Genomic DNA, 16,903 nt, shown 5'->3' with positions numbered 1-16,903 from the left:
GCTCCAACGGCTGACTTTTTTCTAACCAAGCTACTGTATTTGCTTATCGTAGATTGGTTCATCCCAGTCTTGTTCAGGTGTACAATCTTGTTCCTGGTGTCATTCGGCAGCTCTTTGAAACAGGTCAGTGAGGGACAGAATTTGTTTGTAGGAGCTTAAAGCCTTTTTTTTAACCATTAAACAAAATTAAAAAACAAAACATTTTTTTTACCCCACTGTTAATGTATTTTTGAATGTAAATTGCCAATGTAGAGGGAGATGACACACATTACATTCTCAGTTTTGCACCCAACTAACTTTTTGGCTATTCTTTCCTCCTAAAATGAAAGAAGTATGAAGAAGACACATTTTCTGATCTATTTTGGAGCTTTCATCCAGCAGCAAGGGTCAATAACAAGCATGGGAGCATCAGAGAAGAGACTGGGGTAGTCAGGATCCAGGCAAGAGTCAGGGCAAACTAAGTCAGAAACAGGGTCAGGAAAGCAGAACATCAGATCCAACTCAACACTCGGTAATGAAAACAGAGTGGCACAAACCATACTTCGCACAGAGTGAGGCTCAGTACAGTGTTTAGGAATGCTGTGACTGATGGGGTGAAATGAGAGTCATGTGTGTGGCATCCAGGAAGTGTGTGCTGGGGTTGCTGGGAGATGTAGTGTGTTTAGAACTCTGGAGATGGTTCCCACTGGTGACCAGAGGGGGAGACAGAGTTCTGACATCTGACACATATTCAACTCGCAAATATTTTTCAAAGATTTGCCCCAGGAAATGAAGACACTCATTGGGTTGAATCTGTTCATCTACACATCAATCATGGCCACACTGTGATTTCCCCAAACATAAATTCCTATCAAATTTTGAAAATCTACAAATAATATTTTTTTTCATGTGTGGAGGGAATTTTACAATCACACATAATAGTAAAACATGTAAACAAGCAAAGATGAATCAAACGAGGTAAACTTTGAGTTTCCAGTCTCATCTTGCTGTCCAAACACGTCTGTGTGTTTGCTTCTGCAGGTGAGGGCAGATGCAGGAAGCCTCCTCACTCAGCACGCTGAATATTTAAAAAGCTCCTGAAGGGATCACCTGTCTTTGTGCTGAAAACAAACACAAGACATTTTAAATCCTCTCCCTTTGTTGCTAATCAAGGCTGATTTTAAAACTACATGTGACAGATCAGAGCGGGGACAAGCGCCTGGGTGAATCCTCAACAACTGCTGCTTTTTATGCCCCCCCCACCCCCACCACACACACACACACACACACACACACACAAACAACGTGCTGAAAGAACCCTTTTGAGAAAGAAAATTGAAACAAATTAAACACTTTTTTTGTCTTACATATTACATATTGTCTTACATATTTCATAGGTGTGTTGAGCCCCCCCCTCCCTTTTTTTTCATGATTTGAGGTGACCTTTAAAAGTAATTAGGGTTTCAAATAGATTTTATGCATGTTATTTAATACATTCAGCATGCAAATCAATCATGTTCACCACATTAAAAGAGCAGACATCAAAGATTATTTTCCACTAAAAAGCTTTAATTTTGAAACGTTTCAAAACAGTTATTACTCTGACAATGTGACCCATAAGAGAGAATGTCACAAGTAAGTGTAAAACAATACTTTTTTCTGAAAGATTGGCATAAATTCAAGCTTCATTTACTGATTGTGTAAGCTAAGGGGCTTTTATAAACTCTGCTAATTATATAACAGTATCTGTTTATCTGTTTCCAATTTTAAAATGTACATTATGGTACAAAAGAGGAGGTTCAATTATATTTGTTTGGCTTGTGGCTGATAAAACCTATTTTTATGATAAATAAGTCCTGATATATTTTTACACATATCTCATGAATATTCAAACATCCACTGTCTTTACAAGGACAATGCACACCATTACAACCAATGCCAAAAATAATAGCTTTTTGAAAATCAATTTATTGGATATACTATACATTTGAAGCTGAGTTACTCACACTTTTCCATTCCTTTTAGATGAGAATAAAGTGTCTCTGTGGTGCAGCTGCAGGTGATAAATCATAAAACCTTGTTTTGCCCTCTTATGTGTAAAAACCATGCTGGTTTATCTATTCAAGGGCTTTTTTTTTGCTATCCCTGAATGATTGTTTTTGTCACTGTGGTCCACAAAAGTTTGCAAAAAAGCAACAAACCTACGAAAAAGAGAGAAGTACTTGACTGAAATAGTTTTAGGACAAAAACCTGCATCTAAAAGCGCAGACATTGGAATAATATCAAGCAAAAATAGGAAGAAAACAGGTGTTTTTAATGTTGCACATTATTTCAATGTAAAGTTTAGGTCACTTTTGTGTGGACAGTGATGCAAGACAAAAACCCCATGCAGATAAAAAAAAACGATTTAAGCTCCTCTGCTGTCGTTGAATTAAGAAATCAGAATTCACATCCATGGTAAGCAGAGATTTGTTTTATTTTCAAACTGCTTGAAAAGTTGTGCAAATTTACTTTCAATCCTCAGGAGTCTAGTTTGGAGTTTCACACTGCAGGAAGCACAGAGATGACTAATTAGAGGAGAGATGCATCACGAAGGAAAAGACAGAGCGCAAGCAAATCCACACAAACAAGACCAAATATTTTCTGTTAAGAGATGAGGAGGTTAACACTGGAAATAACGGGATTAATGTACATTTCAAGGCTTTAATATGACCTAATAACATGTAGATTTCAGGTTCAGAAAGGCCGAAAATAAATAACTGAAGAGACAACTGGTTTGGTGAAACAGGGAGCTTTGTTGAAAGAGTTAACCTTAAAAACATGGCAACTAACCAGACTAAAAAATGAACAGGATTTGTAGCCACTTCCTTTCTTGCTAACCAAGGCCAAATATGCAAAACCCTTTCAGAAAGCATTTCATAATTTTGTTGTTTGCAGGAAAAGAGTCAAAGAATTACTTGTTCTTTTAAACCTAAATACTTACTCTTTTCATTATTATACCCCCTCACAAGGTAAATCTAAACACAAATTTGTCTTGAGACAAAAACAATAGCACCAATTTATTGAAAAAAGAATATAAACCTTTTCAGGTTTTGGTCCTACGATTCAATGTACCTCACTTTTGCTTGACAGTATAGGATGGGCTCCAGAAACCCTGAAAGAGATGAAGTGGGTTTGGAAGATGGATGAATGGAAGTTTTGGTCCACGGGAAAATGCAGTCAAGTGTTCGACTCAAACAATCAATTTCAATTAATTACCAACTTAAATGAAGCAATTTAAGGAGCTATAGCAGCTTAGTGGAAGGAATTAAAAGTGTTGCACATTGAACTATTTATTAACAAACAGGGGAATACATTCTGATAAACAACATCTTCTTCATTTTCATGGTTCAATTTGAAAAAAAACAAGAATAAAAACATTTGAAATCTATTGTTTAGTTAAGTAGGTAATAGGTCTGTTTTAAATAACTTGTAAAGGGTTTCTGCTGCAAACTATTGAAAATGGGAATTGTGTGACTTTTTTTAGGTTTTTTTTCAAACTGACAAGATGACAAGTGTAAAGCAAAGTTTGTGCATTTGGACATGTTACACAGAAATCCTGCTTGACTCAGCACTTCACAATAAAAGTTTGAAATTTCATTTTTTTGGTTTTCATCTTTATTTCTCAGTGGAAATAGAACAGCTTATGTCAGTCAGTCCTTAGGACATACTGTATCGCTGTTTTTTTAGACGTGCAATCTGATGTTTGTGCATTTTGCTCTTCAGTCTCTCCCGCCTCTTCTTAATTGCAATTTTTTATACAGTTGCTCTTGACTTATATATGGAAAAAAAACTATTCTACAAAGTTTGAAAACTGTTTAAACTCATTTACCTGCAATTTAACATTTTTGTTTTGGTGTAAAGACAGACCACTCTGTTTGGATGCCTACTGAATGCCACCCAAATCACAATGACTTCATACTCATCTGAGTTAAAACTCTGAACTTTAACAATCCAAAGGATGATTTGTATTTTCTTTGCCTTTTATCTCAAGAGTACAGGGATAAAGCCCTGCTTTATAAGTAAAAATGACTTGAAAAAAGGCTAAATGGGCTTTTTATATCAAATGAAAATGCATCTGTAATGCAGCATAACAATCAATCATGAAACCATTTCCTGATAGCAGCGGTCTTGTGTTTCTGATGAGGATGTGTGATCTTCCAGCTGTTATCAGTACTAAGGAGGGCTTCTGCATTTAGGGATGTTATGACATAAAGCATCTGTTAGCTTGAGCTGTTGGTCTGCATACTAAAAAACTCTGCTAAATATTGATGCATGTAAAACAAAACCAGTTTTTCAGGATTAATGATACCTGGTAAATTAAAAATGAGCGCAAATCACATCACTTCTACGATGGTCAGCAGCACAGCCCAGAAAATCACTTCTTATCTGTGTAACCTTTAGGCTGCAGGATCCACCTTCTGCAAAAGCTTCCCCAGTGACGGGGAGATAAAGTCCAACAACAAAGCGTCAACATCTGGGCTCTGTCTTTACATCCGCCGCATTGCTGTTTATATTTTAGGAGCACTGGGAATAAAAGACGGGGATCAAAAGTGTCAGTGACGTGTTAAACCGTTCACCAGACAGAAATGTAAAATAAAGGTTTTCAGGATCTGGTGATGCAAGAACGTCATTAAATTTGTGTGACCTCGCCGTGTTTCAGCTTTGTTGTAAAATGCTGCTTAACAAATGTTTAAAAAGGTTAAAGGCCGACAGCTTTTTCTGCTGCTAAATCTGTCAGGTGAGGTGGTGCAGGGAGGACTAAATTATTAAACACACTCTTCAGCACTGACTTCTTCCATGACGAGGTGGGAGATGGATCCTTCAATCAGTTCTGACTTCCAGACCAGGTTTCTTCAAAAATTCATTTTTTTAAACAATTTGTTGGGTTTTTGTGCATTTACAGTTAATAATTACTGAGAGAAAGTCGTTTTCCTTTAAAAGTTTATCTCCTTGCTTTAAAAAGAGTGTAGTATTTGACAAAAAATAAATATTGTTTATAGTAGGGCACACATTTCCATTGTCATTCAATATAAAGTTAATTTAAAAAACACATCGAAAGGTAAGTTTGAAGTAAAAATAAGAGAAAACCCTAATAAAATTCCTTTTTCCCTCCAAAAAAAGACAACAGTATTTATGAGTTTGACAGCATGAAGGCCTTCAATGCATTTTCCATCTTTTTATTTGCTTTTCTTTTGAATTTATTTTCTGCGTGCGCTTTTTGATATTTGCTTTAACTCAGTTTTAGTCGCACAACTTCAAGCGAGTCAACTCCCTGAAGACTACGTTAGCAAACAAAAAAGCCCTCAAGGCTCAAAGCATCTTCAATCAAAAGTTCAGACGGTTTTTCCAGTGAATTTTTATTGTTAAAAATCAAAAGTTCTTTGCATCAAACTCTCAAAGGGAACAAATGTGATTGAAACCTTTATAGAAGAAAAGTCATTTCCATGAGAAGAAACCAAACTCTTTACTGCCATCTACAGGACAAACTTTCCAGAGATTCAACAGCGGATTCCTCGAAAAATGATTTCCAGCTGGGTCCTTTCCACAAAGGCATCTTTTTCTCTTAAATATGTTCAGTCAGACTGCGCTTCAAGAGAAGCTGATGCTCCCTGCAGCTGTGTAGTATCCCGTGCAGTCTGTTGAATATCTCTGCGACAGTTGGACGGTGTTCAGCTCAAACTGTCCAAAACTATAAGCACCATATTTCTGGGGAGAAAAACAGAAAAAAGATCATTTAAAGGGTCAGGAGGTCTGCTTGATTCTATAAAACTTTCTCACAGATATCATAAAACCGGGTAAAAATAGGCAGACTTTTTTCTATGTTTACTATCAAAATGTAGAAGCAACAATAAAACAGTCAAAACATCTACGGTAATTTCACTATTTTTCCTTTTATAGCTGTCAATACTGGCATATTTTTAAACTAGTATAACAATTTCTAAAATTACTACCATGTTTTTTTTTATTAAAGAATTAAAATGTCAGCATTAATTAGGTAAAAGACGATTCATAAATAACCAGAACAGCTGAGTACAACAAAACACTAAAACAAGCAAATTCATGATTACGTCCTCATCAATAAGGTGCTGTGGCTCACAGGCAGATCGTAAGGATTTTAACATTTAACAGTGATTTTAGAACTGATTTGGAAACAGAGTTTATGATGTGAATCGGAAAGATGGTCAAAGTTTGCAACAACAAAAAAGTGTCAAATACAGTTAAATGAAATCAATATAAATGTGTTACTGTGCATGTACTTGTATATGTAGAGACGATCAAACAAAAAGTGACATTAAATAATAATAATCCTTTGCAAAACTTTGAATGAAAGATTTAACAGATTTGTTAAATGAAATAAAAACAAAAAAACATTGCAGTCAGTCAGCCCAAAATCCCACTTTGATCAGTAAATTTACAGCAAATTCCTCCACCTCAATAATATTTTGCATGTTGGAATCAAAGCTTGATCATTTACCCAGATTGTTAAATAATCTGAGGAGGATTTTGTGTATTTTAAAAGGTTTAAGATCAATTTAGTCTTGTGTCTGTTAGAAATTCCCAGCAAAACTAAACTACACATTTCTTTGCAATATTTCCTAACATACAAACAAATAATTTCCTGTACCACAGCAGTGTAAAACTCAGACAACTCTAAAGCATGATGGTTCCATCTTCACCTTTTACTCTTAAAAGCGTTTTAGAATGTTGCTCTCTTATTTTGAAAAGATCCCTCAAGAATTCACAGGCCCACTTCTGTTTGCAGCAGTATTTCTTTTATGAGAATAGACCTTCAAGAAGATAACTTTAAAAAAAGAAAATTCAGTCACAATAGCCGTTTGGGACACAAAAGAACAAAAGCAGAATTGCCTTCTATGCAAACACTGTATTATTCTTTCTTCTTTCACCGTAAAGTTTTAAAAAACCTGCACTTTTGACTAGAATTTTTAACAAAATACTCAACTTTATATAACATAGTATTGAAGTATACAGTTGATAGATACAATTGTGCACCGTGGCAGTACAGCCTTTCATTTCAAGTCAAGACGTGTCTTATTGTTGTAATATTACTTCCTTATGAGAGTTTTAGAAAAGCATTAAGTTTATGTGATCTTTGGACTTCAGCAGGTCTTGAAAAGAATCATGCTCCTACAATTTTCAAATATATTTTTCCCAAAAAGACTCAACATTTTTTATTGCTGTTGCATGAAAGTGGGGCCTTGTAAAGTTTTATTGAATAATAAACTAACTGGTGAGTGTTTTAGAAGTTCCTTGGAACATTCTGTCCTTGACTGCACAAACATAAAGTCATATAAATCTAGATTATCTCCTAATTGTATCCTTACAATAAAACTTTATGTCCCAAATGTCATTTTTTTTAGGCACATTTTTGGATGCGATGAGAAAAATGTAAATTCCTGGTATTAAAATTGAGCTTCCTCTAACCTTTAGTATGTTTCTCGCATCGAAAGCCTCTCTTTCAGTCGTGGTCAGTCTTCCTGCTCCTCCCGTTCCTTTGACTGGAAAAACAACAGAAATACTGAACATTGTGGCACAAAAAAGGTGATATCTTTACGAGCCAATAAAGCAGCTTCAGTTCAAAGACAAAAGTACTATGAGTCAAGGTTAATTAGCACATTAACTGATCTACTGAAACAGGTGCATGAAAAACAAGACTTTGATGAAAATAGTGTTTTTAACATGTTCTTGTTGCATTTTTCTGAAGATGTAGGACAAATATAAAGAAAATTAAGCATAAATATACATTTCTGAGTATTTCTTTATTCAAATCCTGTTTGAAAAAGAGCAGATTTGTTACACAGATAATAAAAAACGGGCCAAAACGCCCCGCTTCGCTCCATTTGGATGCCTCCACTATATGTTGTGGGCTGTGAGGGGCCTTAAGCTAGCAGGAGAGAGAGAGCGTAAACAAATAGCTCAGTTATGGGTGACGGAAAGATGGGGTGGGGTTGATCTGCGCCATAATTCTCACCGCCAAATCAAATGCAATCAGGAGCTAACCCAAAATATGATCGGAGTGAGACTTTTTTCAACAGTGACCACAACCACACTTGTACTGTGTTGCTGGTCAAACCGATGACAATTTGAGCAATGCAGCTGGACGGCAGCCATTACCAAAATGAATAAAGCCATTGTCAGGGTATTTAGAAAACACACAACTTGTACTTGTTCGTGTCAACAACACTGAGGCCAAGCAGAAGGCCGCCTCCCTGATTCCACTCTGCCAAAACCAGTTGTTTACATTGTTTCCCTTTTAGTTTTATGGTCACTGCAGTGCTAATCCAAGTCAAAAGGTAATAAGAACTTATTTGTGAGCAAAAGTAGGCCAAGCAGCTGACACCGTGGTAACAGCAGGTCTCCTATATGCAGCTGCACTGTTCACACTGTCAAGTGAGGTGACTTGATTGGCTGACCTGCGGAGTCTTTTCTAAACAGGGTGTTCATCACAGTGCCGTGCAGCTTCACTCTGTCCCACTCTCGCACCATCAGCCCCGAAGAGGCGAAATGCTCCACAAGCCGGTCTGCGATCGTTTGCAACCTACAGGGAGAAAAAGTAAATAAATAAAAACAATAATATTTAAAATCCCCGGCCTAGAAATTTGCACTCTGTTCTCAGATCTCTTTACCTGTCAGATCCACCTTTCACATTGACTTTGGCATACAAAACGTCCACCATGGCTGGATCATCATTCATATACTCTATACCAGTCACTTCCAGCAACAGAGGCTTTCCTTCTGCGATGTCCCTAAAGAAAAGAAACAACACACACCCTTAACTTTTGAAGAAAAATACATTTCCCAGATATTTCCTGAAAATTAGCCGGGAATGGGAATCACGGCATGCAAGGTACACAATTTAAAACAATCTCATCACACATCACCAGACAACAAAATTTTGACCCATACCTGATAAAACTTCCACACTCTTGCAGGTATGCGCATGCTTTCTGCACTTCCATGTCATTTAGCAAAGTCAGGGTGCCAATAGTTAGATGAAGCTTTGCAGGGTTTTGAAAAATGCTTTCCTCAACTCCATAATCCTGTAAATCAGAAAGTAATGTGTTATAATGTCCAAACGGTGGATGTGTGCATGTCTATAAACATACCTGAGAGCACTGCAGCAGCACCTCATCTTTAAATCTGAGAAATCCCTCTTGAATTTTAGGATCATTCAGAGGGAACGAAAGAAAGTGAGTAAAAGGTTGTTTCTTCCGGAAACTTTCCACAAGAAGCTCGACTCGAGTAACTGCTGATGACACTGCAGATTTTTGGGACCCTGTGATCACTGTAGGGAGATCAGGGTTATGTAAGGTCATGTCTGCGGTCCTTAAACATCAGAGTAGACAGACACTTTTTCATTTAAATCCTCACCGATCTGTCCTTCCACTCCTTGTTTAGGGATGCTTATGGACGTTTTAGTGTCAAACTCCAGACGTCTGCGGGTTTCTCCTTTTTTCCCAATGATGTATCTATTAAGGAAAAAAACGATAAAGGCAATAAAAGTGCATTGAAGAGTCGTTTACCAAAATATTAATAAAAACATTTACTGTACATCTGCATTTTGTAACTGACTCACTTATAAAGAGCACTAGGGACATCAAAAACACAGCGGTATCCTTTCTCTGTTTGTTCAATGTTATAGCTGTCACATGTTTCATCATCAAGAAGTTCCTCCCGCTCTGAAAAGGTTTATTAAAATATATATTAGCTCATTTTTGATATATCACGTCTGTTGACAGAGCTGATTTTTATCACGTCTGTTGTTGACAGAGCTAAGCATACCTGGCGTTTCAATGAAAGAGAAATCTTCTTCTTCCTCATAATGCTCTTCTTTTACTGTATTTCTACGATATATTCTTCCATTTATATTAATAAGAGCTGGGCGTAAAACATCCATGACGGACATTTCGGTTAGCAAGTGCTAAAGTTTTATGCAAGCGGATAACTAAAGATTATTTTTACGGCAGTGAACGCTGTGGTATCATTTCTATTGCTTTACGACCAGGTTACGACAGTTATGAGCAATTTACGGACTTTCTTACTAGATTTCTAACACATCTGGAACGACGGTCAGCTGACAGTTGAGATTCACAATCTGTTCCAGCTACTGTGAACTTTACGCTAGTGCATTTTCCCCCTTTCTGTTGTAAAGAACAGTTTTTCGTCGTAAACTAGTACCTTCAAACAAAACATCTTGTGAGAGTTATTTGGGATTTAGACGGTAAGAACTACTTTTATAAATGTTTAATTTAGTGCGAATTTGTTTATAACAATCGTAATTCCGAGTGAATATTATTTACACTAAATTTAGCATGTTAGCCTTTAGCTAGTCATATTTTGTTTTATCAGAGAGGATGCGTTCAGTCAATTTACATCAATAAAACTCAACAAACTTTATTGACAAGACCTTTTTTGCACATATATTTTGACAAGACATGCTACGTATTTAAATTTGTAAACTGTATTCTCTTTAACCGCACTTGCAATGTATTTTGTGCTGAAAATATGACCTACAAAATGTTATTTGTGTTCTTTATTAGCCCCTCGAATACATGGCTGCGTCCTCTTCATCGTCTTCTGCGGGTGGTGTTAGCGGTAGCTCGGTCACTGGCTCTGGATTCAGTGCATCAGAGCTCATCCCTCCGAGGAAAGTCTTATACACATATCCCAAAGGTGCAGGAGAAATGATGGAAGGTAAGAAGAAAAAATAAAGGGATCAAGGTTTACTGGTACATTTCTAATTTTAATGTCTTTTGCTCACACTTTCTGACAAACCATCCATTAATACTCCATAATTTACTGTTGATTCTTTCAGATGGCTCTGACAGATTTTTATGCGAGTCTGTATTCAGCTACCAAGTTGCCTCTACTTTGAAACAAGTTAAACATGGTAAGAAGTTAAATTACATTTTGACCCCCCCCCCCCCAACATAAGCAAGGTAATATATTATTTCTAGTAATATATCATAATGATTTCTGAAATAATGCTTGACATTCTTGTGTAATTATTGTGCACTGCATCTTTCTCAATTGATTTTATTCATATTTTTTTAAAAAAATATTTAATTTAATGAGCTGCATTTGTGATGGTAAAGATTAGAGATAAACCGGATAATGATTAATTTTAAAATAACAAATAAAAACTGAAGTAAAGGATAAAAGAGATAGGAATTGGTTTAATTCCTCCCACTCTTTTTCAAGCAATTTATTGAACTCCTTTTGATAAACTTAATATTTAGGGGTTTAAATGTTTCATGTACTGTATGTATAAGTGCTAATGTATCTCTTTCTGATTAGGAGTAATTATAATTATTTACATGAATATGTGGATGCATACATGTGTTTATATTTTCCAATCAGTTCATAACTTATCCTACGTTTCATATATCTCTGTTTAGAGGTATATATTTCTATTTTTTGTCATCTTTAGTTTTGTTTTTTCTTTTGCTAGCTCCCATTTACATTTCTGAATTCAAATTAAATAATTAGTAAATGTATTTTCAGACCAACAAGTGTCCAGAATGGAGAAACTTGCAGGCTTGGTGGAGGAGCTGGAAGCTGACGAGTGGCGGTACAAACCAATAGAGCAGCTACTTGGATTCACGCCGTCTTAAGGAAAACGAGGCGATTAAATCAGCCAAATAAATTACAATAAAGATGTTTGATATTTCACTTTGTACGGGATATATCCCTTGTTTGTGTTTTTCCCCTGTAAAACTTAATAAAAGTTTCATTATAATTTTTTTTTTTTTAACTTTTGCCATTGTACATTTTACAGCAGTTAAACCTATGTGAATCAAAATTACAATCTGTTATTTCCTTCATTGTTAAAAATGAGTAATATGTTCGCCCATAAATTCTATCATAAAATATAATTTACCATTATAGTTGCTATACAATTCACATGTCATGTTTTTCTCCCAATCTCCATTTTAGCAAAAAAAAAAAAAAAAAAGAGAACATTTAAATAAAGTTGGACCTTCCTGGCAACACTTGGTGTTTGTTTTTATCTTGATTTTATTTTCATGCTTCACTGATATGTGACGTTCTTATTGCAGTTGTTTGTGTCTTGCTTTCTGCGCTGGAGAAACATGCAGATTAGTGTTTTCCTCAGTAATGGGTTGTTTTCAATCCGACGAAGGTTGAGAACGCACAGAATGTACTGTTCTGGGTGCTGATGTTTGAGGACAGCCCAGGACTTTGCAGGACACGCCTCCAGCAGGGAGTTTAATTTCCTGTGCCAAAAGTTTGCTTCAAAACATTCCTGCAGAGCATACTTTCTAAGAATCCATGTAGCAAGTTCTTGCTTTAAGTTTTTGTTATTTTTTAATCCTTATTTGTCCTTAATGGCTAAAAAGTTTGTTTATCCAAAATTTTATAGTATGAACAAATTAAAAACACAGCCCGCAGAACACACTGTACTTTGGTGTGCTTTGACTTTCTGTTCCTCTTTGACAAAGCGCATCACATCTCACGCCTACACACGTGCAGCTGTGTCCCATACTGTATGTCTGGCAGCTTTTCAAAAAAGTTTTTGGTTTTTTTAACTCAATGCCTTTAACACTGGCTCCAAAGAAAAACTTCAGTCACTCAAACTTATGATTTGTGTTATCCTTGTATTTTAATTCAATGTGGTATCTTCTGTATGTCTTGCCTTTATTTTTACAGTGTTGATATTTGGGCCTCAATTCTAATTTTAATTCTAATTTTTACAATATTCCTAAATTCCATAATACAACAGCAAGTAACCTTTTTATTGCACTGTTTGCAATTTTAATTCTGAAAATTGTTGTTGTTGGACTATTGTGCATGCTCTCACTGTAAAACACAAAAGCTTATGGGTAATAAAAACCTTACATTTAATCATTCTTTACAAAAAAAGTTACATTTCTCTGCACATTTTAGTAACTATTTTTTTGTGGAGCTGAAAATGATGTTTTTCTGATGTTTTTTTGCCAGATGCATTCATTTTTTGTGATATATTCAACCCATTTTTGGAGATTTTTAAGCTTGCTGTAGCATTATACGTATATTATGCAGCTTTTCTGTGTTTTTCATCCCTGTGAGTCAGACAAAAAAAAAAAAACTGATGTAATGGTTGACAAAAACAGGTGACGTAATGTACACTGCAACACTAAACCAGCTGAGTCTAGCCTAGATGGACTTTATTCTTTGCCTTTATAATAGTATGCGCATAAAACAGATCAACATCATATAATATATAAATGGAAGGTGTGAGAAAAAATAAAAATAAAAACATAATATGATGCTTGCAATCCTATATAAGTCTCTGTACATTTCCATTACATTGGGCTCTGCCATTCATCAGCCCAAATCCCTCCTCCCCCTCCTGTTTGTCTGTCCTCTCTGCTGGCATGTTACCAGGCAAGATACAGTCTCAGATGCCGTGCCTCCTTTTTTGATTGGCTGGCTGCACAGCAAGAGGCGTGGCTTTCTGAGCCGTATTTAAACATTGTTGCGGGCCAGACTGCGGCGATTGGCAGCTGGTTAGAGCAAGGACGGAGGTGTTGACGCTAGAAGTTTCCAGAGATTCTTTGCAGACAATAACCATCCGATTTGTAATCTAAAACCTCGGGAAAACGAAGCTGGACGCGTTTACATTCGCATAAATTGTAAGTATTATTGAAAATGTGTGTTTTTGTCGTAGTTCTTTTTTTTTTTTTTTGCTAATTTGACTAGCAAAACAGCAGCAAGTTCATAGTTGCTGAGTATATAAGACTTCGTTTATGCAAACTTTCGCATTTGCCTAAATACCTGTTTAGACATTAAGAACATTGCTTCAAATGTATGATATTCTTTTGTTTTATTGTAGTATGTTGTTGATTTAGGGTTTTAACATATCCCTTCTTTGTCCCCTCCCCCTTTTCTCTCATGGACAAAACAGACCCTTTAGCAGCTGTTGAATACTGCAACCATGCCAGAAGTCTTTGCACCCACAGACATGGGCAGCTCCCCTCCGTCCCCAGTGGACAGCAGTCCGAGGAGACTCTCCTGGGGCAAGCTGGTCCACAGGTTAACAGATTTCAACGCAAACAGCAGCAGTATCACGTCAGGGTCCAACAATGGCAGCAGAAGTGACCTCTCAGAATCTGGTGAGCAATCCTCATATCAGATGGTGCTTTTATCTGTGTGCACGTTTCAGGTTTTAACCCTCTGCACCTGTTCTCCAGGCTCTGATACCTCCAGTGACCTGTGTCCGTACAACGACGACCTGTTCTTTGACCCACTGGAGGAAACCATCCTGAAGGAAGTGGTGGACCTCATTGCATCGAGCCTCAGAGAAGCCAAAGACTCGGATTGTGCTCTGAGGTGCACCAAACTGCTCATCCCTGAGAAGCTGCTGGAGCACATCGGACAGGAGCTCCTCCATCTGGCTGCCAGCGAGCCCTGCGGATTGAGAGGGGCTCTCATTGACCTTTGTGTGGAGCAAGGGGACGTTTGTGAGAGCATGGCGCAGCTTTCGGTAGACCCCTGCCTCGTCCCCACTTTTCAGCTGACTTTGGTGTTGAGGCTGGAGTCGGGTGGCCTGTGGCCAAAAATCCAAGGACTTTTTAGCTCCAGATCTACTTCCACTCCAGCAGTCCGGCAAGCACTCAAACTTGGTACTGGTTTCCGCGTGATCAAAAAGAAACTGTACTGTTCTGAAGACCTGCTCATTGAGGAATGCTAAGAAATGACAGACTCATTAAAAAAATAATAATACGAGCTTACAATGAAAGCTCAAAGAAGGGCCTTTTTAAGATTATGCCTCCAGAAGTATAAAGACGCACTTTGTTCTGATGTAGCCTTTTGTTCCTGCTGTAAAGTAGCTGAAGTTTCTGGTACTTGGATGTCTTCGTGCAGCACTTGCTCAAAACTGTAACCATAAAATAGATTTGGGACATCAGCATTTGAACTATATAAATGCATCTACGTTTCTACTGAAACAAAGAAAAGGCAGCTAGCTGTATTGTGTTAAGCATTGAAGACGAATTGTACCGCAACTCATGAAATGTACATATTTCCGAAGTTTGAGAAGATTTGAGCTAAAGCTTGCAAACGTGTAAGCCTCCACTTGGATATCGTCAGTTTTTTGTTTTTCTTTTTTATCTTTGGACCTATCCTTCTTTGAATTTTATTTGATATATAAACATTCATACCATTTCACTGTTTTGTATGTTCATTATTGCAAATAAATTATTTTGGTTTTTTTTAAAGACTGGTTTTAATTTTTTATAGCTTCTCTGCCATTTTACATGAACTGAAAAGTGAAAAAGACAACTTTTGAGAATTGTGCCGTAATTGTAACCTTGAAAAAGGCATTAAGATCACATCAATGATCAATACTATTTCTGTTTAATTACATTTTATCTACAACTAAGTGGTAATATTTTCTAAATCTGCACCCAGAAACGACTCTTTAACAAAAAAAAAGCTCCAGTTGGACACTTAACTTAAAAAGCAGCCTTTTAAAAGCTGTTTTGATAATTTTAAAGAAAATTCTGCTTTAATGCAGTTTTTTTTAAGGCCTATTTCTGAGTTTTTTTTTTGTCTGTTTCATGTGACTCCCTTTCTCAGAAGGTATTTCCTATGGCTAGGCCACAGTTAAGAATATTGTACCTAATTTGTCTTGCATGGATAAATAAAAGTTAGCTTGGTAAGGTGAAAGGCTGCCATGCAGGAATCCAGGGTTTGATCAACAATCCTACTGGGGGCAGTTGCCATATCAATGGCGAGCAATTAACATCACCCAGTGAAGGCCTTTGGGCAATACCCTTAACGCTACTGCCTACCAGCATGAATGTGTGTGAATGATCCCAGTGATGGTCAGAGGGACCGTAGGTGCAAACTGGCAGCCACGCCTCTACCATCACCAAGTATGAAGAGTGAATGGATAGTGGACACAATGAAAGCACTTTGAGCGTCTGGAAAAGCGGAGATAAATCCAATCCATTATTTATATTATTAAATAATTTAAAAAGAGCATAGAACTTAAAATAATTTAAAAATCTACTTGAAGCTAAAAAAAATGTTGCATTTTGCTTAATACTTAAATCCTATTAAGGGGATATGTGATCTTAATAAACTTCATACGACTTTTAAGACAAAAATGGTGCTTGTAACCCTTATGCTATCCTAGGCACTTTAACTTTGGGAGTTGGGAACCTTTTTTCTTCAATGACTTGTGATCTTCACTGGTGTCCACGGATTACATGAAATCTTTCCACCTTTAACCACCTTTGTCATGGTAGGAATAACACTTCAATGTAAGGGCGGGGTCATCTAAGATAGCACAAGGGTTAAATGTAAAACTCAATATTTTAGTTTTAGAGTCACTGATTAGAAACTTAAAGGTAATACGTTCAGTCAATTTTTCTTTGTGAGTTTAAAATGTTTACATTTTAGCAAAGTTTTACAAAACAAAACAGATTTTATATTTAAAAGAACATTTCACTGTTAGGGTGACAGTGAAATGTGAAATTTTTTAGGGTGCTTCACTTAACTCCACTTAATGCGGGATCAATGCAAATGTAAATGTAAATGCAAGTTTTACCAAGATTTTGAAACTTTTAAGATAGTTTCATTTAAACAAATAAGACAAAAATGTTCAATAAAAGAGTAAAAAGAAAAAAAACGAGCTGCAGGAATAAAAAAAAAAAAAAGGAACAGCTGAGCATATTTATAGTGAAAGAATGTGACGGCGTGCTTGCTACCCAGCACATGTTGCACGCCTCCTCCCAAAATGTGAACGTGCACACTGCCATGTGTTGGGTTCCCGGCCTCAGCCTCTCTGCACACTGCGTGCCAAATGTGCTGACTGAGCTTTTGTCCCGGCTTGAGTGCTTGTTCTGTTCACAGCAAT

General features: G+C 36.7%; 3 protein-coding genes across 4 annotated transcripts in view; 2 read left to right on the top strand and 1 right to left on the bottom strand.

Moving 5' to 3' along the window:
• Nucleotides 1–12,030, top strand: part of anapc16 (anaphase promoting complex subunit 16) — a 28,969-nt gene extending 16,939 nt beyond the window's left edge. Inside the window, exons 1-4 of one of the 2 annotated variants that reach the window (XM_004080421.3) lie at nt 10,091–10,261; nt 10,581–10,734; nt 10,856–10,930; nt 11,545–12,030. In XM_004080421.3, coding sequence (XP_004080469.1) covers nt 10,593–10,734; nt 10,856–10,930; nt 11,545–11,654 — 327 coding nt within the window. In that variant the 5' untranslated portion in view covers nt 10,091–10,261; nt 10,581–10,592 and the 3' untranslated portion in view covers nt 11,655–12,030. Of the gene's footprint in view, nt 1–10,090; nt 10,262–10,580; nt 10,735–10,855; nt 10,931–11,544 lie in introns of those variants that run through there. The other variant, XM_078937249.1, reaches the window with a different exon arrangement.
• ascc1 (activating signal cointegrator 1 complex subunit 1) lies at nt 5,363–9,958 on the bottom strand. The gene is made up of 9 exons (XM_004080420.3): nt 9,823–9,958; nt 9,617–9,719; nt 9,412–9,509; nt 9,147–9,325; nt 8,947–9,080; nt 8,667–8,786; nt 8,454–8,578; nt 7,465–7,538; nt 5,363–5,727 (listed from the first exon to the last, which is right to left on the bottom strand). Exons 1-9 carry the CDS (start codon nt 9,944–9,946, stop codon nt 5,611–5,613), a joined length of 1,074 nt encoding a protein of 357 aa, XP_004080468.1. The 5' UTR covers nt 9,947–9,958; the 3' UTR covers nt 5,363–5,610.
• A 1,492-nt stretch (nt 12,031–13,522) lies between the features above and the next one.
• On the top strand, nt 13,523–15,257 carry ddit4 (DNA-damage-inducible transcript 4). Its single transcript, XM_004080423.5, has 3 exons — nt 13,523–13,673; nt 13,946–14,153; nt 14,232–15,257. The coding sequence occupies exons 2-3, from the start codon at nt 13,976–13,978 to the stop codon at nt 14,729–14,731; spliced, it is 678 nt and encodes a 225-aa protein (XP_004080471.1). The 5' UTR covers nt 13,523–13,673; nt 13,946–13,975; the 3' UTR covers nt 14,732–15,257.
• Nucleotides 15,258–16,903: the final 1,646 nt, after the last annotated feature.

This window comes from Oryzias latipes, chromosome 19 (genome assembly GCF_053564925.1).
Source record: "Oryzias latipes strain Hd-rR chromosome 19, Olatipes_Hd-rR_3.1".
Lineage (NCBI taxonomy): Eukaryota > Metazoa > Chordata > Actinopteri > Beloniformes > Adrianichthyidae > Oryzias > Oryzias latipes.
This window is presented reverse-complemented; position numbering and strand designations above follow the sequence as displayed.

What these genes read in the sequence shown, in the direction of transcription:
- ascc1 (XM_004080420.3), bottom strand. Translation starts at nt 9,946, where the DNA reads ATGTCCGTCATGGATGTTTTACGCCCAGCTCTTATTAATATAAATGGA. An exon ending in TGCTGCTGCAGTGCTCTCAG is followed by an intron (nt 9,081 to 9,146) that starts GTATGTTTATAG and finishes TCTGATTTACAG; the next exon opens with GATTATGGAGTTGAGGAAAG. An exon ending in GTTTAGAAAAGACTCCGCAG is followed by an intron (nt 7,539 to 8,453) that starts GTCAGCCAATCA and finishes TTGTTTTTCCAG; the next exon opens with TCAAAGGAACGGGAGGAGCA.
- ddit4 (XM_004080423.5), top strand. Translation starts at nt 13,976, where the DNA reads ATGCCAGAAGTCTTTGCACCCACAGACATGGGCAGCTCCCCTCCGTCC. An exon ending in AAGTGACCTCTCAGAATCTG is followed by an intron (nt 14,154 to 14,231) that starts GTGAGCAATCCT and finishes CCTGTTCTCCAG; the next exon opens with GCTCTGATACCTCCAGTGAC.